General features: G+C 36.1%; 1 protein-coding gene across 4 annotated transcripts in view; it reads right to left on the bottom strand.

Moving 5' to 3' along the window:
- Window positions 1-21,905, bottom strand: part of DOCK1 (dedicator of cytokinesis 1) — a 427,633-nt gene that overhangs the window by 36,537 nt on the left and 369,191 nt on the right. For all 4 annotated transcript variants that reach the window (XM_034436445.3, XM_034436446.3, XM_034436447.3 and 1 more), the window contains exons 40-46: window positions 20,161-20,265; window positions 18,659-18,800; window positions 18,077-18,155; window positions 16,310-16,394; window positions 15,292-15,378; window positions 7,089-7,265; window positions 1,767-1,850 (exon numbers count right to left, since the gene is read on the bottom strand). In XM_034436445.3, coding sequence (XP_034292336.2) covers window positions 1,767-1,850; window positions 7,089-7,265; window positions 15,292-15,378; window positions 16,310-16,394; window positions 18,077-18,155; window positions 18,659-18,800; window positions 20,161-20,265 — 759 coding nt within the window. The remainder of the gene's footprint in view (window positions 1-1,766; window positions 1,851-7,088; window positions 7,266-15,291; window positions 15,379-16,309; window positions 16,395-18,076; window positions 18,156-18,658; window positions 18,801-20,160; window positions 20,266-21,905) is intronic.

Below are 21,905 nucleotides of genomic sequence, written 5' to 3'. Positions count from 1 at the left end.
CTGTCTGCAAGCCTTTTTTCTTTGAACAGATAAGCCCTTGTGCTTTTTCATCAACTGAAGTTTGGCCTTGCTGGTTGAATCCTTTGACTTTTTCTGCTATGAGCTTTCAATTGCTGCAAATATATCCTAGTTGATTTTGGACAGGAACATGCCATAAGCCCTGTAGATATTAACTCCCCATTCTTGTACTTTTATCTTCTTTTAATCATTGATGAAAATTTTAATTTTAGCGGCAATTCAATACATAATTATTAACACATGAAAACAGCTGAGTAAACTCACATAAAATACAACTGTTAATAAACCTAAATCTTCATTTTAAATTCTTTGAATAAGAAAGAAATAAACAAAAAAAAAAAAATACAGTGAAACCTCCATTTAGTGGACCTCAATGTAATGGACTTTTTATGCAATGGAGCAAATTTCTGTGGCAATTTACATCATTTTCATCATTTGCATAATGAAATTGGGCATCATCTGTACATTACATAAATCACTATAATGGCATACGTTTATATTTAATAGATATTTTTGAATTACAGATATCCTCTAATGATTTAGTCATTAGAAGGTTTTACTTTTTTCCTTCCATCAATGTTACTTCTTTCTGCAACATCAACTTCATATTTTTCCTGGTTTATAACAGCAAACTTCACATCTGAGATCACTTTTCCCCTTCAGTGGACTTCTTCCCTTTTCTTATTCTGTTTTAATTTATACTAACCTGCTGTCAGCAGTATTTGTAATTAATTTTATAATTAAGTAATTTCTAGTCAAAACTCTCTTTTAAATACAAGAATATATAGGAGAACCATATAATTTCATAAACCCCAGAAAGTTACTAAACCTGGTTTAGAAAAATCATTTAAAAAGCTCAATGAAGTTTAAGCATATTCAATATTTTCTGAAGCCTCAGGCAGGCTGTTTTATGATGCAGAAAGCAGTGATAAAACCTGAAATATACACTTGTTTTCTTACTTTTAGCTACTTTGGAGAACACCGTCTATTAATTCTAGTTTCTTATTTTTAAGATTTTACCTTTTTTGGTTCCCTAACTTGATGCCCACAAGATATATTGGATTAGTTTTCATAATAAACTCAAAAAACATATAAATTCCAAACTTATCATGAGAAATTAAATTAAAGAAATTAAAATACAACTCATTACAAGGGCAGCAAGTTGGAGAAAAGCTGCTCTTTTATTTATTAATTATATCTTCCATATTCTGTACTTTAATCTGGATCTAGCACAACTTTGTCATGATATATTTGTAAGTAAGATTTCTGCTATCCCAATATGATCATTTACAACTGGAACTTATATCTCTATATTATTTTTCATCACTAATGGAATAAATTAGCCCAGGTAATAAACATATGCATTAGAGCAGTGGTGGAATTCACATTTTTTTTACTATTGGTTCTGTGGGGGTGGCTTGGTGGGCATGGCAGGGAAAGGATTCTGCAAAATCTCCATTTCCACCCCACTCCAGGGGAAGGATACTGCAAAATCCCCATTCCCTCCCCAATCCTGGGGGAAGGATATTGCAAAATCTCCACTCCCACCCCACTCTGGGGCCAGCCAGAGGTGGTATTTGCTGGTTCTCCGAACTGCTCAAAATTTCTGCTACCAGTTCTCCAGAACCTGTCAGAACCTGCTGAATAGCACCCTTGCATTAGAGTAAATTTTTTCATGCCTCATTTTTGTCAAAAGTGGCAATAAACTATTTGAGAAAGACATTTGGTTCCTTGTCAATCTGATTTACCTGCCATGCAATTAGATCCTTTAGTTTTTCAATTTTTTCATGATCTTCTGGGTGTTCATATATGTATTTCTCATTAAAGAAAGCCTAATGGGGAAAAAGCCAGCAGTTATTTAGTACAATAGCATTTATACAATGCATAATAATAGGTAAACATAATATTTAACGTTAACAATAGTTCTGAGAAAATTCTTTCTGAGAAGGAGGAAAGTAGACACCTGGTAGATGCCTATTTCACTTGTGCTCTTCTCCCCATTGCCTTAAGGGCCATTGCCACCAACTGAGCTATGGGGGACTTGGAAGGAAAGCTAATGATGGCTATATCAGAGCTTGTTTTATCTCAACTGTCTCTTCCTCCAATAGGGTCACTATTAACAATTGCCTTTTGGAGAACAATATTTCTGTTTTATTAGTGACATGTTGAAATAAATATATATTGGTATAACAGTAAAACTAAAGGTTTCCCTGTCAGTCATGTCTGACACTAGAGTACGGTCCTCATCTCTGTTTCTTGGCTGAGGGAGCCAGACAATTTTCATGGTCATGTGGCCAGCATGGCTATACACCAAAGGCACATGGATGGCTGTTATCTTCCCATGTAAGGGTTACCTATTAAACTATTTGCATTTGCATGCTTTTGAATTGCTATGTGGGCAGGAGCTGGGACAAGTAACGGGAGCCCACTCCATTGCGCGGAACTTGAGTCTCAGACCTGGACTGTCAATTCTCCAGCTGACAAGCTCAGTGTCTTTAGCCACTGAGCCATCATGCCCCCACTATAACTTTTATACCAAGTATAATTTTATATTCGGTATAAAGGCACTAAATAATAAAATACAAATCATATTGTGATTTGCATCATCAAATAAGGTTATCAGTTTATGAAAAAAAAATAAGACCTGTCTCAAATTTGAGTATTCAAAAGTATTAATTGGTATATAAAAAAAATTTATAAGACACTTTAAGAGTTCATGTTTTAACAGATGACATGAGAAACGAAGCAGGAAATGAGGAAAATAGCAGTCTCCCACTTGTGTTTTCCAAAAAAAAAAAGATAAACAGAACCATATTGGAAGTAATATCTCTCATCACGACTAATAGATACTGATGGCCTATTACTTCATAAATGACTCTGCCTTTTATTAAAAAGTTAAGAGCAGTTCTAAAATGATTTTTGGGAAAAAACAAACTTTTTATAGTGGGAAAATAGATTGAATTGTATTTCAATTGTATTTCTAATTGAAAATACTGTTCTGGAATTTTAATATTTCAAAAGGAGGTAAATATCTGAGTAGGCATAGTATTGAATATTACTGTTATAATATTCGATTGATATTGAATATTTGATAATCTTTATTTATCATCATAACAATCATAGAGAATGAAGATTGGAATCATGCATTGTGAAATGTGAGCCTTCTTTCATTTAAAACAGTTAATGATGGGACCATGAGTGGAAATAAATATATAAATGACAACCATCTTTTAAAAGCCCCCTAAAGTGCTTCATGTTGCATTTATAACCTTGCTTCATTTTGGGTTATATTTACTGGTGAGATCTTTGCTAGAACAGTGCCAAATGCTATGATTCTGAGCCACTAAATGATGTAATGTGTACGTTAGAAAGTCACAGAATTATACCTGCACAGATTTTACAGGCCATTTGAGGAAGCATAATTAAATAAAATAATTTTCATCTGGTAAAAATAGCATAATTTTGTCTACTTATCTATCAATCATTAATCATTGCTGCCAAATTTAAGGACAATTTAAGCCTTTTCAATATTAATACATTATTCTAATCAGGGAAGATAAGCCAGCTCTTGGTCTAGCAAGCTGATTCATTTCTTGCCCCCATTACAGGTAACAAAAACCTGCATATGGTGGTTGAATCCAACAACAGCCACCTAAGGCTCCTTGCCTTTAGGACAAACACACCTGGGTCAGAAAAGGTGCTTTTATTGGCTTACTTTATCAGCCATTCACAGCTTTCTACTCTTGTATCTAGCAGCACATAGTCACTGTAATAATGCAGAATCTATATCTAATTTTTTCAGCCTTCTTAATATAATGAGGCCCTGAGCCAGAAATGTACTGGCTATTGTTCTTTTACAGAATTGTATACTATCACATAGATGGATGGAGTTTGAGATTTCCACAACACAGGCAGGCAATCTGAAACACAACTACAAACTGACAATTGTAAACCTGCCAACTGAGTCACAATTTGGGGCTCCCCTGGCCCACTGACTGTTAATAGATTCACATGACATCTGGATTAAGACATGGTAAAAATGTGGCTGAAGGGATCCCCTCAAAGCCTTACTCCTGGCGCCAACTGGCCCAGTGGTAGATTAAATATGGCTTTCAAATCAGATTTAATTCTTCGGGTTGTCTGATAATTTAGAGGGAAGAAGAGGAGAAAGAAACAAGACCACACAAATTCTTCCTTGATTTTCTCTTCTGTCTACTAATCCTCATTACTTATTCATCAAACAATTGTGTTTTTAACAAAAATAATTTAATTACATTATTTAATTTAAAAACACAATTCAAAATAGGATACAAAAATAGGATATATCATCTCCTAATGCTTGGGACTCGGAGCGGTAAATGGTGACTGGTCCGGAGAGCAGCTGGATTTTGCTCTCTAATCCAGATACCAAATCAGCCCCCTGCAAACTCTCATCTCTCGAGGAGCGCTCCCTGAAGCGGGGCTGGAAACTTTGGTTGGACTGCTTGAGAGAGGAAAGCTTGCAGGGGGGCGATCTGATGTCTGCAATGGAGAGCGGCATCCGGCTTTTTCTCTCCGCTTTAAGAGCGCTGTAAGAGTGGCAGCCCTCATCTCCTAATGCTTGGGACTGCAAAATCCAGCTGCTTCCCGGACCAGTCACCATTTACCGCTCCGAGTCCCAAGCATTAGGAGATGAGGGCTGCCACTCTTAGAGCGCTCTTACAGCGGAGAGAAAAAGCCGGATGCCGCTCTCCATTGCAGACACCAAATCGCCCCCCTGCAAGCTCTCCTCTCTCAAGCAGTCCAACCAAAGTTTCCAGCCCTGCTTCAGGGAGCGCTCCTCGAGAGACGAGAGTTTGCAGAGGGCCGATTTGGCATCCGGATTAGAGAGCAAAATCCAGCTGCTCTCCGGATCAGACGCTATTTACCGCTCTGAGTCCCAAGCAGCAGGAAACAAAGGCTGCCTTGCGCCGCAAATATAGCAAGGCAGAATCCTGATGCTGCACTTTCAGCAGACAGATGAGGGCTGCCTTGGCCATCGGCTGGCGCAAATATACCAAGGCGAATGCTCATGCCGCACAAGTTCAAGTAGTGCTTCGCTCCCACACTTCTTTCGGCCCTCAGTCTCTCAGGGAGATGCTTGACTTCCTCTCAGCCCCAAGACACTGGCTGGCCCATGAGATGAGAGAGAGAGAGAATGAGAGAGAAAGAGAGAGAATCAGAATGAGATAGAGAGAGAAAGAGACAAAGAATGAAAGGGAGAATGAGAGAGAGAGAATCAGAGTGAGACAGAGAGAGAAAGAGAGAGAAAGACAGAATGAAAGAGAATGAGAGAAAGAGACAGAGAGAATCAGAGAGAGTGTGAGAGAGAGAATGAGAGACAGAGAAAGAGACAGAATCAAAGAGAATAAAAGAATGAGAGAGAGAATGAGAGAGAGAGAATCAGAGTGAGACAGAGAAAGAGAGAAAAAGACAGAATGAAAGAGAATGAGAGAAAGAGACAGAGACAGAGAGAATCAGAGAGAGAGAGAGAGAGAGAGAATGAGAGACAGAGAAAGAGACAGAGAATCAAAGAGAATCAAAGAATCAGAGAGAGAATGAGAGAGAGAGAGAGAGAAAATGAGAAAGAGGGGGGAGAAAAAGAATGAGGGGGAGAGAGAGAAAGAGTGGGGGAAAGAAAGAATGAGAGAGTGGGAGAGAGAAAGAGAATGAGAGAGGGGGAGAGAGAAAGAGAGAATGAGAAAGAGTGGGAGAGAAAGAAAGAGAGGGAGAGAGAGAGCGCGAAAATGAGAGAGAGAGAAAGAGAGAATGAGAGAGAAAGAGTGGGAGACAGAGAGAGAGAGACAGACAGGAGGGAGAGTGCCTGAAGGACCCCATCCCGTACTGGGAGTCCAGGTGCTTCAGCAAGCGGTGCACTGGATTCGTATTAGTGGTCCGCAAAATTTAAAATTATGAAGTTGGTGGTCCCTGAGGTCCAAAAGGTTGGGGACCCCTGGCCTAAGACCATCGGAAAACACATATTTTTGATGGTTTTAGGAATAACTTTATTGTTGGGGATCACCACAACATGAGGAACTGTATTAAAGGGTCGCAGCATTAGGAAGGTTGAGAACCACTGCCTTAGCTGCTTGCCTTGCTTCGCTTGCCTGAATCCATTCCATCAGTAAGCAACTCCCTGCCTGCAATCAAGCAGGCAGGGAGTTGTGGACTTCAACTCCCAGAATTCCTCAGCCAGCAAAACAAAGCTGGCTGAGGAATTCTGGGAGTTGAAGTCTACAAGTCTTAAAGTTGCCAAGGTTGGAGACCCCTGTTCTATTGGGTAAGTTTTTTTCCCCTTTGGGAAAAAACTGGGGTTTTTTTTAGTTGTTCTTTTTTAGACCTAGCCATTTAAAGTTTAGGAAGTTTTAAATTTAGCTTTCATATAAAAATTAAAATAAAATAAAATAAAATAATATTTGTGCAGCTTTCTGAGATTTAGTGTGTTTCTGTAGTGTTTCACTCTAACTACACAAACACACAAAATCTCACAAAGCTGTATGTGGAATTTTGTGTGTGTAAAGTGTGAAAGTTGGGTTTTTGGGCTTTTTGTGGCTGTGTGAGGTTCCTGCTTGTTGCAGGGGCCATTTTGGGTCTAGCACAGCTGCTTTTACATTGTGGATGAGCCAGTTGTGTTGTGTTGTGTTGTGTGTGTGTAAAGTGTGAAAGTTGTTTTTTGTGGCTTTTTGTGGCTGTGTAAGGTTCCTGCTTGTTTCAGGGGCCATTTTGGGTCTAGCACAGCTGCTTTTACATTGTGGGTGAGCCAGTTGATGTTTTTTTAATTTTTATTTGGTGTGCGTTGGAAGAGGGGTAGTCTTATACGGCGAGTATAGCCCAAACCCTATATTTTAACAGAAAAATTTGGGGGTCGTCTTATACGCCCAGTCGTCTTATACGCCGGAAAATACGGTACCCATTTTTAATATGAAATACATTCTTCTAGTAATGGATACTAATCAGTTTATTAGTAACTTATTCAGTTGTGTCATTGACATTAAGCTCTTTATTTTTCATCTCTATGGCATCACTACTGAGAGAACAAAAACCAACCAAACCTTTTCGTAATTGGTGAAGCCTCCCATGACTGCAGGGTCCACAATGCCATTTAGCAGCATAGACAGAGGGTTAATAGGTAGATTTGGATCATTCAAATGTTGCTGAACCATATTGTTAATTTTATCATTTGCAAACTGCATCGTTTCAATTGCATTTTCAAGTGGACTGATTTCAATCTGAGAAAACAAAAGTTTAATACAAAAAAATGATTACAAGAACTGTAATAGTTTGAATTCAAATATTAACTGAAAGCAAGATATTTTTTTCCTGAAAAAAAAAGTAATGTAGTTTTAAAACGCAATATTGAATAACGATGCTCATGCTCGAAAAGTTGGACCGATAAATACAACAACTTGACAATAAGCAAAAAGTGCATTTGTTTAAATCAACAATCACTCATGTAGAGTAAAAACAGAAACAGAACACATCAAAAGCGGCATGGCAGCTCTTTATACATTTGATGGACAAACTGTTGTCACCTTTTACTATCTGCATTGTATCACAGGGTAGATTCTTTTTGAAATGAAAAAACTGCACGATGAAGAGGACTGAAAGTTAATAAAAAATTCTTTATCTCTAGTGTGTATTTCACGTCACAAAGATTTTTCATTAAATACACAAAATAGTAGGAGTATTGCAATATTTTGAAAGATGTGCCATGCACAGGAGCACAGCAACAGTATTTCTGTTTGAACCTGTAATGCAGTTGTTTCCATTTCCTATCAAATACAGTTGCTTCAGAAGCTGTTCCTATGTATGCAGCGACAGTTTTATAATAATTTTAATTTTATTTTAATAATTTAAAGAGAGATCTCTTTTTCTTCTCCAATCCAACAGACATACCCTTTTGTACAATAATGACATACATTTGAGGTATGCAAAATGGAATTTTATATCTGATTGCTATAATTTTCATAAACTTTGTAGAAAAACACCAGTAGCTTATGATATTTCTGAAAGGCACATAATCAAGTCTTTATAACTGTCACTTACATACACACATTGATTACATTCAACCTGTGTTAATTAACTATCTTAATTAATTACATTTCCAAAATATTTAAATTTTAACTTGGTTATTAATGCTTCCAGCAAGCTGTGTGCTTTTAATTCATCTAGTACTGAATGAGTCTTTTGGTTGAAAGCATTCTTACCAATTTTCTACACTAGTGACTCCCAACCTTTTGGGCACCAGGGACCAGTTCCTTGGAGAGAGGTTTTTACGCGGACCGTAGGGGGCATGGTTTCACATGCTCCCTGCATCCCACAGATGGGGCTTCACTGGTTTGTGTGGCCCAGTTTCTGACATGCAGCATCCTGGTGCCAGTCCTTGGACTGGGGGTTGGGGACCCGTGTTCTATACACTAGAATTTAAAGGGATTTCCCCCCAATTAACTTTCAAAGGGATACATCAGAATTGAAATAGAAGGGCCTTCGGAATATGTATGTTTGTCATCAATGTATTATTTGTGCAATTTTATATATTGTATATACCTGTCATAGTCTTTCTCACAGACATCTCTTTATTTCATGACTACAATCACTATTGTGAATTTTTGACCATAGTCTATTATTACTTCATCTCTATCTATTTGCATTGGACTGGCATTGACATAATCTTAGTTTGTCTAATGTTAATTAGTAGCGGTATAGTGGCTGATGAAGAAGTTTCTCTTTTTTCACCTTCAATAAGAGTTTCAATTTATGTTCTCCTACCTTGCAGCCATCAAAAAAGTATCATCAGCATGTTTTTCAGGTTGTTGTTGTTTCTCCTAGCTATTTTAGTTCCAGTTTTTATTTCTTCTAATCCAGGATTTTTCCTGCATATAACTAAATAAGGCAACAGTTTGGTATTGTCTTGGTACACGAATTTCTTAGATTAGAACTATTTGGTTGCTTCATATTGTATTCTGTTGCTTCTTGATCATTGTAGATCTCTCCCCCCCCCCCAGTAGACAGATAATGTGGCCTGGTACACCCATTTTTTTAAGGGCTGTGGGCAATTTATTGTATCTATAGAGTAAGAACCCTTAGCATAATCAATAAAAAGATGTTTTTCGGGAACTCTAGCCTTCTCCATTATCCAGAAGTGATTAGCAATGTGAGCTGCCTCTTTTGAATCTAGCTTGTACATCTGACAGTGCTTGTTCCATGGATTGTTGAAGCGTGGAATGCAAAACCTTGACCATTTTCTCATTATCAGGTATCTGCAATTGTTTGGTAGCTTCAACAATTTTTAGCACTGAAGTTTTTCTGATGCTGAATTTAAATTGATTTTTTCCACTTCCTTAATCTTGGTGTATTTGCCACATCTGTTTACTAACTGCAAATTAGTCATTATCGTGCAAAGCTTTAAACAGTTGGTATTTCATTTCTGCAGTTTTGTTGTTAGCAATGGTTTTTTTAGTCCTTCATAGGTATCATCAACTTGTAGATTGCGGGGGAAAATTCTTATGTTTATTTATACCATTTTTTAATAGTTTTGTCTCGGAAATATTTATCTTTTTTATTCTTAATTGTGCCCATCTTTGCACAAAAGATTGCCTTGATATCTGAAATTGTTATCAATTCCTTGTTTTGCCTTTAGATATAACTCCTTGTTTCTTCTTTTCTAAAACTCAGTATTTGGTGAGAGTGAAATTTTCCTCTTTCTCTTTTATTATCCGCCTCTCTTTAGCTATTTTCAAGAAGAATAGTTTGGCTTCTTTTTTTTGCAATATTTTTGTTTCCTCTTTAATGATATAATACATTTCAGTCTAGAGTTCTTCAGAGATTTTATCAAACCTAATTCATTAAATCTATTTTTTAAACAATCACTGCATTATCCTACAGAATATTGCTGAGGTTGTATCTTGTCTGCTTACATTATTTGTATTATTTAACTTAATTTTATAAGCGTGCGGGCCTGGATGGGGAGAAACAGGCTCCGACTCAACCCCTCCAAGACCGAGTGGCTGTGGCTTCCGGCGTCCCGATATAGCCAGCTGATGCCATCGCTGGCTATTGGGGGTGAATCACTCGCCCCCACGGAGAGGGCTCGTAACTTGGGTGTCCTCCTGGATGCACGGCTGTCTTTGGAAGATCATTTGATGGCCGTGGCCAGGGGGGCTTTCTATCAGGTTCGCCTGATACGCCAGTTGCGCCCCTTTCTAGATCGGGACTCCCTACGCACAGTCACTCAGGCACTCGTCATTTCCCGCCTGGACTACTGTAACGCTCTCTACATGGGGCTCCCCCTGGGGTGCACCCGGAGGTTCCAGCTGGTCCAGAACGCAGCCGCAGGGGGGATTATGGGGGCGACGAGGCGCTCCCATGTGACACCTCTCCTGCGCGAGCTGCACTGGCTCCCGGTGGTCTTCCGGGTGCGCTTCAAGTGTTGGTGACCACCTTTAAAGCGCTCCATGGCTTAGGGCCAGGGTACTTACGAGACCGCCTTCTGCCACCAATAGCCTCCCACCGGCCAGTGCGCTCACACAGAGTCGGCCTCCTCAGGGTGCCGTCCGCCAGACAATGTCGGCTGGCGACCCCCAGGGGGAGAGCCTTCTCTGTGGTGGCGCCCACCCTCTGGAACAACCTCCCCCCAGAGTTACGTACAATAACAGACCTCCGGATTTTTCGTCGGGCCCTGAAAACCCATTTATTTCAACTAGCTGGGCTGGCTTGAGTCAAATTTTAAACTGATTTTAAATTGGAATTGTTTTAATCACGGCCAAAAGATTTAATTATTTTAATCAGTTTTTAGATTTTGTATGTTTTGTATGTATGTCTTGTTTTTATTTTCGGCTGTTCACCGCCCTGAGTCCTATATTGGAGAAGGGCGGTATAGAAATTTAAACAAATAAATAAATAAATAAATAAATAAATAAATAAATAAATAAGAAAGAATGTGTGATCTGAACCACAATCAGCACCAAGACTTACTTCTGCTGACTAAATAATTTTTTTGCATCTTCAATGATACAGCACCAAAAACACATACTGTATGAGACTCGTTATAGGTTCTCTGAAATCTTTAGTATCAATTTTTCTTTTTATTTCTAGATGCATCAACAGAACTTTCACCTTGGGCATTGTCAAGATCTGGCCATCCACTTTAAAGTGAAACAGGCAAAGTAAAACAAATCTAGAGGAAGACAATGAAGAGACTAGAAACTAAATCTTAGAAAGAGAAATCAAAGGAAGTTTGATAAGAATGATAGGAAATATAACTTTCTTCTAAAAGCATCATAAAAAAGATGGACAAGATCTATTCTCTATTATTTCACAACTCCAGGACATGATATGATGGATTTAAGTTGCATAAAGCCAGATTTCATTTAAATGTTAGAAAAACCTTCTAAAAATAAGATCTGAAGGCAATTACCCAGAGTGGTAGTGAGGTCCCCTTCAGTGCATGCACAAAGGAAGCTAATCAGCTATCATTTGGCATGCTTTAATTTGGATTTTTGTGCAGAGCAGGGAGTTACATCTAATGGCCTAACAATTTCAAACTCTGCTGCTATAGTTCTAATGTTATGCTATCTAACCTGTTCTGATATAGTTTAGGCAACAGAAGACTATACAGATATTTAGATTAACATTTTCAATTTTTAATATATATTTTTGGGGAAAATGTAGAATGTTTCATCTATAATCTTATATTACAGAGATTTTGTATTTTTTCCTCCATAAATATCCTTCACTCTACTTTTCTATTGTTTTACAGCTTATCAACACAGCTATGATCATACTGTTATTTCATACATTCAGTGAACATATGAATCCTCTAATCTCAGTGCCTTATGATCTCTCCTTTTCTCATTGTAAATATATGTGCATATTTCGCTTGAGTTATCCACTGCTTACTCCAATATTTGTGTCAGTCAAGAGGAAACAATTTTTATCAGCACTTCCAACCCTAAAACCCATGATTGAGACTCTTTTCAGAATAAACTATTTTTGTCTGGGAAACTTCAGAGTAAAAATAAATTACTGTAATACAATAAATCAGAAATCTGTTATACCTGTGTATATTCACCAACAGGTATGGAGAGACAGAACAGAGATGGAAACAGAGATAGAAATATATAGAAATGACATTAGATTTTAATGGGATTTATTTGACTCCGTTGGAATAGTTTCTGTTAATTAAATGTTACTGTTTCACCCATAACTCAAAGGTCAGAACTAAATTTGAAGTAATATATTTATTCCTTATTAAGAAATATATTTCAGAAACAATGATGAATCGATGTCAGAACAATGATGAACTCCTAGTCAGAAGAAAGAAACCCAGTTTAGGCAATCTGCTGAGTATATTGTGATCTCAAGCTAGGTAAAAAAACAACCCTGTACATGTTGGATGTGCTCCTTATTCTCCCTCACCATCATGTATATAGTTGGAGATCTGGAAGAAAGTTGTATTTCTTTGAATGAATCAAGACTCTTTCCTTGGTATGGAACCCTAGGTTGTTAGGGCCTGATTCACATAGATAGTTGTGTGAATGTGATACAATTGTGACTACAGACATATCTTAGATCTCCAGGTGAACATCTGGCGATTCGGAAGATAGGTGGGGGCTGCATGAACAATGTGTTTGAATGTTTGAACTTGCTGTGTGTTCAACTGGAGGCCTAAGCAGGTCCTAACTATAAACATAAATAGTCAGGAGGACAAATGTCTAATAAATCATCTATTTCTGTCAAACTGGATAAAACATTTCTACTTCTGATTGTTTTATTTTGTGATTGCTTACAATGCAAATACAGGAGTAATTATAAATTACAAAATCAGTATTTATTTGCGTAGTTTCTTCTTTTATTCTTTGCAAATATATAACTAATAAAATTAATCTGGAGAGCATAATGTTCATAGCATAATATGCTTTTTATTCATTCTATCACAAATACTAAGAAGAGGCTGGTTTTAGACTGAAATTAGCACGATTTCCATTTAGAACTAAAATACTAGCAATACAGCTGATTGCCAAATATTATTTCTGTTTCCAATAACTTACAATACATATAAGTTATTTCATGTTATTTTCTACTTTGGGCATAATATTTGTGTCAAGAATTAAGCATTTTGGAATTATAGAATTCTGGAATACATAATTGTGTTAGTAGCTTTCTATCTTATATGACAGTCTGAACAGGTGCTGTGACTTTGGTGGAACTGTATTAAAAAGTTAAATGCTCTGTTTTGAAATATTAAGATTGGTTGAGGTGATGTATTGATTTCAATTGTGTATCATTATAATCTTTATTTACAAGAAGCTTATAAAAATTAGAAACAATTATGCATAATTATGTGATATGTGTAAAATTGATCTGTTTCATATCGTCATTGCCTATCTAAAGAAAGCTGATTTCATAACAAAGGAATTTTAATCAGATAACATATGACTAAAGTCATCAAATAAACTATATTCCATCAATATCAATGTAAAATTAATGCATCCTTTGAGTTTCCCTGTTTGTTCATTCAGTTTTCAGGGCTGAATTTAACAATGTGGTACAGTTCATTTTAAAACATATTTAATTTGATTTTGAAAAAAACCCCACATTTTAAAATTATATTAACATTAAATTTCTATGCTTCCCTTCATTCCAAAATAACTTTGCAGAATGGCCAAATTCAATTTGGAGAGATAGTATGTAAGCTACATGAATCTCAAATCCAAAAGCCATTCTGCTCTAACAGAAATCCCTTACACAAAAATGCAAACCGATTGCAATGAAAAACTTGTAATTTATTCTCAAACCTGATGTAGGTAGAAATTGTGTTTCACCCTAATATAAAACAATTTCTTTGAATCCATAGTTCATTCATGATAACATTTCAGAATCTTTCATTTCATACTCATAGCACACAAGACTATTTTTAATCATTTCAGATTTCCCAAAATACTTCATAGCAAAGTGAACCTCTGCTGTCCACCATTTTTAAATTCTATAAATGGATCTAGGCCAAAATGATGCCAGATGGAACAATAGGAATGACAAGCCGATGAAGTATTTCACAATGAAACACTTGTTGCCTTCTAAAAAAAATCAGCAAGTATTTCCCAAGGTATTTAAAGTGTAATGTTCTAGTTATCATGAAGATAGAAGGAGAGGAGAAGCATATTTAAACTTGCAAGAATTTATAATAAAAGTAATATTGGCCTGCATGACTTTGGTTTCCTGGTCTAGTCTCCCTAAAACAGGGTTGTCAAACTCAAGGCCCACGGGCCAGATGTGGTCCACGGGGTGCTTAAATCTGGCCCGCGGGGCCAGCTTAGAAATATCAAAGGACCGGCCTGTGGTGCCTCTGCTGGCCAAAACAGGGCACAGGGGGACCATGTGTGCCCCCCCCCGCAGCTCGTTTCTGGCCTCCATGATCTTCAGCAGCTCTCTGCTGTCTGAAAAAAGGCCGTGCGGGGCCTTCACAGGGCCCATTTTTGGCTGGCAGAGTGCTGCAGGAGGACTGGATTGGACTGGATTACAATTATGTGGCCTCAAGTAAGTGCCTGATCTGGATAGAAAACAAGCAACATCCTATGTTAATACTACAGTTTAATGCCAGATTTTACATACTGTTGGTCCATTTAATCTAAAATCAACAATCTATAATTAACAGCCATTTCTATTTACTATCCTGGGAATTTACCTCTGCTATTAGATCTTGTATTATCATGTTATTTATGCTATTGTATTTTATTATTAGTTGAATAATAAAAATACAATAGTATAAATAGCTTTTCTGCCTGGAAAAGCAATTTACTATTAAACAATGGGGTATAAATTTAGAAATAAAAAGTTTAGTGGAGTATGAAGAATAAGTAATAAATGTTTGCCAGTAATATCTGGTAGAAGAGATAGAAAAATGGTTATAGTAAAGAACTGTGGAAAGAAAGAAGAGAAGGGGAAAAATGCATCTTGAGCCTATGTCAAACACCCACCATAGCCATGCCCACTCCGGCCATGCCTACTGTGAACCTCCCACCCCCGGACACACATACCCCGGCCCTCTGAGGTGAAACACAAATTTGATGCGGCTCTCAATGAAATTGACTTTGACACCCCTGCCCTAGAAGGACTGACACAAATATAAATTCATGGAACATTTCTGCAAACATTCAAAATGTAAGCATCAGCAAATTATATACATTTTGATTTGTTTAAAAGCATCACCCATCTAACAAAGTGATCTTATTAAACAATCTTCTGACTAAAACTTACCATAAATACTGATTTGACTTCAAACCATCTTAAAATACCAGGTAGTTTATACGCTGTCACATAAATAGTTCTCTCAATCCACATATTCTGTAATTTAAGAGAAAAGTTTTGAAGTAAAATGCTTATAAACTAATAGACTTATCCTAACCCAAAATTTGTACAAAAGTCCTAGAAGCAAATGTACTAACATCACAGTGGCAACACAACACAAAATCGGTGAAAGAACATTTGTGCATCCAGTTTAATTTATGTTCTTTAAGTTTTGTCATGAGTTTTTGTATTCATATAGAAGACACAAGTGAATTATAACTCCCCTCATTTCAACATGTACATTAACAGTCTATACTCCAAACAATTATTTCATCCTCGAGTGTTCTATAGACAGCTATTTATTGAGGATAAAATTGTAGAGAGCTGTTGCTTAGAAAATGAACGAGATAAAATCCCCAACTGGTACAAATATCAGTTTCAGAAGATGGAGGAAAAGAGTTTAATTTCCTCTCTTTTCCTATTCTGACTCCTTTAATTATTTCTCTCTTCCACCCAGTTGATGCAAGCTGCATATTATGTGCAAAGAAGCATTTAATATTATTTGTAATTTAGCCTCAATAAAGGGTTTATAATCTTTGTTTGCCAATAATGTGATGCATACAGGGAGCCTAACTCAATGGAGCCACTTTAGTTTTTGAGTGAAGAATTTTAAGGCATAAATTAGTTAAACTAAATGAAAAAAAAAAACTGGTATTAATTAAAATAATCCATGCAGGGATTACTGGTAATTTTTCGTGACTAGAATCTTTACATTACTGCAACCACTTTAAAAAAAACTAAACACTAAATGTTTCATATTTTTGTTCATCTTGCATTTGGTAACAAGAAAGTCCATAACACAAGAAACTAAGTATCACATATTCATACAAACTGTAAAGTTTACAGAAAGCGTATTATGCTCTCTCTTACATATTATACAAGCATATTTAAAAGACATTAAGGAAAGTGCATAACATGTTCAAATTACCGCAAATTCATTGTCTGGATTTTTCTCTCCTTTTCGAATGGGTCTTGAATACTCAAACCGCTGAACCTCATTTACCCTATAGAAACTAGAAAGAGAAAAAACATACAAGTGCATTTATATTCTCATATGGCTACAATACCTAAGATAACAACAAATCTTTCAGTATTAAGGATTATAGGGAAGTGATATTTTTATAGGGCTAATATATGTCTAAAATTAGGATTTTCAAACTGAAATATCACAATCCCCTAAAACGATAAATGGAATTGGATCATCCCACCCTCCTGCCAAGAATCTGAGTGTCGAGTTTTCATAAGGAATAAATATATTGCTTATTTTTCATAATTAAATTTTAATCTACATATAGCAAAGCTTTCTGGCTCTGCAATATCACAACTAACCAGTACTGCAGGCCTGTGCAGGCAAAGTAAAAAGCAAAACCTGGAGTCAGGTTTTTCTCATAAAGATATATTAAGAGATTGTGATCAGTCTAGAGCTACTATTGCTGGTAATGGTTGAATGGAAATTCTGCATTAGGACTCTCTCAACTGAGACCTGAGACAGAGGATTCTTTTTCTCAGGGTCTGGGAAAAAGGATGGTAGACTGAAAAATACTATAAGTTCAAAACACACACTCATTATTATATTATCTGGAAAACTGAGAAGTAGCTCATATGTTCATCCTTAAAAAGGTCCCCCCCCCCAAGAGAATGAAAATGAACTCCCTATAAATTGGATTCTAAAAGCATTCAGTTGTTGAGATTTCTATAATCAAGTCCCTTTTCTCTTTTAATAAATCTGGTTAGAGAAGCTTTTTCAAGAGTCTTGTTTTTGGGTGCATTAGGCTGTCAAGAGTTTAATGCTGTTGACACTATCAGTATTCACTACGAATTATTTGGCAAATTGTGTCATGACATCTGTGGCCTATGTGTAATTTGAATCGACTTGGTGATGACATTATGACACATGACATGACTTCGCCCCTTTGCTCCTTTTGAGAATGGCCTATGGCCATATTAGCTTTTCAAATAAATAACAATGCTTTTAAACATAGTTTTCAGAATATGAAGATATGTCCTTTTAATGGTATACCAAGGCCTTAGATCAGGGGTATCAAACTCACGTTGTCACAGCGGAGTCATGTGACATATCGGGACTTTTTTCTCTTCACTAAATAGGGCGCGGGCGTGGCCAGCGCATGACGCATCTGGCCCTTGGGCTGGGAGATTGACAGCCCTGCCTTAGATAGTACTGCCATGATAACTGCTCAGGAAACGTTTCATTTTGGTTACTAATGGAATGTAATATTTAGACCACATTCATTTATTTTATGGAAAACTGTATAGAAGGAATTATAAGGAGGCATTGGTCATTTTGAGTTGCAAAAATTCCTTATTTCGGTTAAGAAATAAGAAAACAAAACCTGATTGAAAGTACTGATCTGTCAGAGGTAATGCCTTGCATGTATGCAGAAGACAGGTAAAACAGAAATTGCACTAACAAAAAGCCAGGCACAAAATTTATCAATATTGAAAAATAAATGAAAACAGAGAATGAGGGACAGAGCAGCCATGAAATCAAAATTATTATTTTTTTCCTGAGATAAATGTAAAAAAGATAATCTCTTGCTGCACCTTAAACTGTCTCTTTCTTTTTGTGTTGATGAATTTAGATGCAGTTCTTCAGGCCATTTAGCAGGTAATACATTTAACCAAGTGCAGTCTACGAAAGCTATTCAGAGTAATTGCTCATTTCGAATGTCTGTACCTTAAAATTTGCTCTGATACAGGCTTGTGAAATTTTGATGGTAAGTCCAGTTTTGGCTTTACTGTAAAGCACTGGATATCTGTGTTACATGTTAAGAATGCAACTAGAATCTCTCTCTCTCTCTCTCTCTCTCTCTCTCTCTCTCTCTCTCTCTCTCTCTCTCTCTCTCTCTCTCTCTCTCTCTCTCTCACACACACACACACACACACACACACACACACACCGAAATACATAAACTGAGTAAAGGTAAAAAATAATTCACTCAAGTTGTGCTTGACTCTTTATGATTCCTTTCACCACCATATGGAAAGGAAGTAGTTTTCCGGCCACTGTTTTTCCCCCCATTTTCCATTCTAATCTATAGTTCTGGGATTTCTTCTTGATCCATCACTCAAGTATGATCCAAACCCAAACCTGTTTAGCTTTCTTAGCTTTCTTAGTTAGGCTAAATCTCACTCTATGTTATCATCTTTGCCTAGATACAATTCATATGTAACAATAAGAGAACATAGGTATAGCAAGAACCCCATAAATTGTTGAGATTCTTATTACAGCAAGGCCATCAAAACGTTTAAAGGATACATTGGCCATGAGAATTTTTAATATCTTCACCAGGAGGTGATGTAGTCTTCATTTTTTCTGCATTAGGAAACTGTGTTAATAATCTTGCTTCAAAATCTTCACGGCGTTCATATTCTTTTCCTCGGTAAATAAAGACTTTGCTCTATAAACAGATATGTATTAAGTTTTTGACAGATTCCACTTAAATATACAAATGCACACAATTTCTGGTTGAGAATATCTTTGATTGCTTCTACATTGTGAAAGTAAACATTTCTAGAAACCAACAGAAAATAAAATTCTACACAAATCAATAGTTTTTTCTTTAAAGCGATCCTGAAACAAGAATATGCTTATACTTCCACATATTTATTTAACATTCACCAATTTTTTATTCTGATACATGTATTTGAATTAAATGATTACATTATAGTTTTTGATTTATGGAATGGAAAAATATTTGTAAAATGAGGTTCTTTTATGATAATGACCATTTTATGGTTAAATTCCCTTAAAAATTTAAGTGCTCTTTATAGATTAAATCTGGATTTACAGAAAAAAACCTACTGACATCTACCAAACCTGTCAATTATAGACTCAACAAAAACAATGTTCCCAAAGATTTTACTGGGTCTATTTTAAGAATTATTTTCTTTGGATTGAACTCTTATGTGTATTTTTATTACTACTATATAAGGATCAAAGTCTTTAGAATGCAAAATGGATAAATATAAAAGCAATAAGCAGGGGAGTAAAAAAAGGGGGGGAAGGGGAGCTAACATAATGTGATTAATATTTTTGTAAACCTAACTTCATTATATTCTGTCTATGAAAAGTTTATTTGTATTTCCCCTTAGCACATAAGTGGATAGCAATTTCTGCTATTATATTTCTACTTTAAAAGAAAGTAAAAGAAAGAAATAATGCATTTAAACATGTGAAAATTGCTCTGTTTCATTTTTTAGGATAACACTGTTATTTCACATTCTACGCCTTACTCAAATTCAAATATTTTGGATAGATTTGCTACCTCCCAAGTGATTCCTCGTGGTTTTCCACAAGGCTGCATTTAGTTACTCAACGTTATTAGCATTTATCTCTATAACTGTGAAGCCAGCAAGGAAATATGAGTCATTTTCTAGCAATATTTTTTAGTAAAACACAGGTGGACTTTATGATTCACTTGGCTTTTCATCCAGCATTCAACCATGGGAAATAAAACATTGGTGAATGACTTACTCAGCCCATAGAAACTAGGGTGGGAAAGTTAAATTAGAGTTAAATTCTAGAGCACCAGAAAATGTCTGAAAATGTATTAGCCAAAATTCAAGAAAAAAACCGAAACGAGTATTCATTATTGTACCATGACCACCCACTGTATCTTCCACTCTATTTTATTCTCAATAAAATGGATTTATGAACATTTGGAATACTGTCTTTCATTCAAAGTATATAGAATACATAATGTGTTTTTCTGGCCTGCAGCAAAATCAAAGTAGAGAAGATTTTTTTTTTTTACTTACCCGTAAAAATGTTGGAAATCCTTGTCCATAATAACCAACTGCAAAGTAATCTGGTTTAGGTCTTATTACTTTCACAATATTTTCATAGAACTGTGCTTGTTTTTTCTGTGTTAAGAAAACATAATTTTTAGAACATTCTTTTTCTGGAGATTGTATTTTCTTTTTCTTCATAAACCTTCCCTATCACAGCTACTTACAAATAAGAAACATTTAATGCATTTCACCCTAGTTCTATAGGATGCTATGGTAACAAGGTAAGTTACTTTGTATGCAAAATCTAACTGATAAATGGAAAAGACCAAATTTCTCTTAATTTGTTTTATTTATGGACTGTACTGAAAGTTTTTTGCAAATGTATCAACTAGTAGTCAAGGGGACAATCTGATGGTCAAATACAGAGAATTACTTGCAGCTTTTATAGCTGAATCAGGTGGAACAAATATACAATGGTATCTTTCCAAACGGGGCAGGCTTTTAACAAGAAGATAAATGAAACTACTATTGGAAATACTTCTTCCACCTCGGTATACTACTCTATGCTTTTGATTGAACTAGGAAAGGGTAACAATCTAATGCTCAACTCTTAATAATCTAATGCTCTACTCTGGCACTACTACTAAGAGTAGTCATAATGCTGCTTTTCTTTTCTAATATATCTTTTCTAATATCCAATACTACTATGTTCAAGCATATTTTTCCTTCTACCCAATTCTTAGATGTGAAACATATCTGCTTCTTCTACAGAAAGATTGAAGCTACAAGAACTGAATGGAAAATTCTGCATCAAGAGGCCCGAAAGCATTTCTTATTTATGATACACTTAATCCAATATGGGATACTGTTTTACCACTTCATAGGTTGCTTTTCGATAGTTCGTTCTTCCATAAGATGTTGACTGCTTGATCCCAAGGGATTCTAGAGACTATTTTATACACATGCATATATATGGGCAACTTTCATGGGATAAATTAGAAACTTTTAATTTAAACTCACTGACATCAAATTTATATCCCACCTTCTTTTCTTTTCTTTTCTTTCTTTTTCTTTTCTTTTTTTTGGTGAGGAGAGCAGTGTATGGGTGTAGGTGCAGTGTCTCTGTGTATGCCATATTAGTCAAGCCCAGCATGATTAGTGACATAGGATTTGGGGATTTTGTATTTTGAATAAAAATAGACAAGCTTTACTTTTCATCAGACTTAACCCTGGGATAGCCAAGACTATAATTATGTTAGGTATAAATTTCTGGTTCTAGTTTGCTGCTTGATTCAATTCAGATATCATAATATTCTTTTACACCAACTTATACGTTGCACTATATAGAAACATTATAAGAGAAGAGAAGGTACTTGAATTTATATCATCACAAAGAACAAGAGAGACCATAATTACATACCCATCTGAAAATATATGCAAAGAAATTTGCTAAAACTTTCTGTGCACAAATTTTCACAAGCTAATTGTTTAATAATAAACATTTCAGTATAACTCTGTGGTAAACTCTCCTTTTAAAACAGGCACAGAGCACTCCTGAAGTCAGTACTCACTTAACAATCCACATGGTCCTTGCTTAACAACAGCAACCAGGAGTGTCAGAATTGCTATTGCTAAGTGATATGATCATGTGACACTGAGTTTTATAACTGCATTACTTAGCAACAGAAATCACAATCCCGATTACCGTCCAAGGACTATCTAAAATCTAAAATCAGTAGCAAATATGCTTTATGTTGAAGGCATACTTCTAA

Source organism: Pantherophis guttatus, chromosome 6 (genome assembly GCF_059756535.1).
Source record: "Pantherophis guttatus breed Tessera chromosome 6, ASM5975653v1, whole genome shotgun sequence".
Lineage (NCBI taxonomy): Eukaryota > Metazoa > Chordata > Lepidosauria > Squamata > Colubridae > Pantherophis > Pantherophis guttatus.
This window is presented reverse-complemented; position numbering and strand designations above follow the sequence as displayed.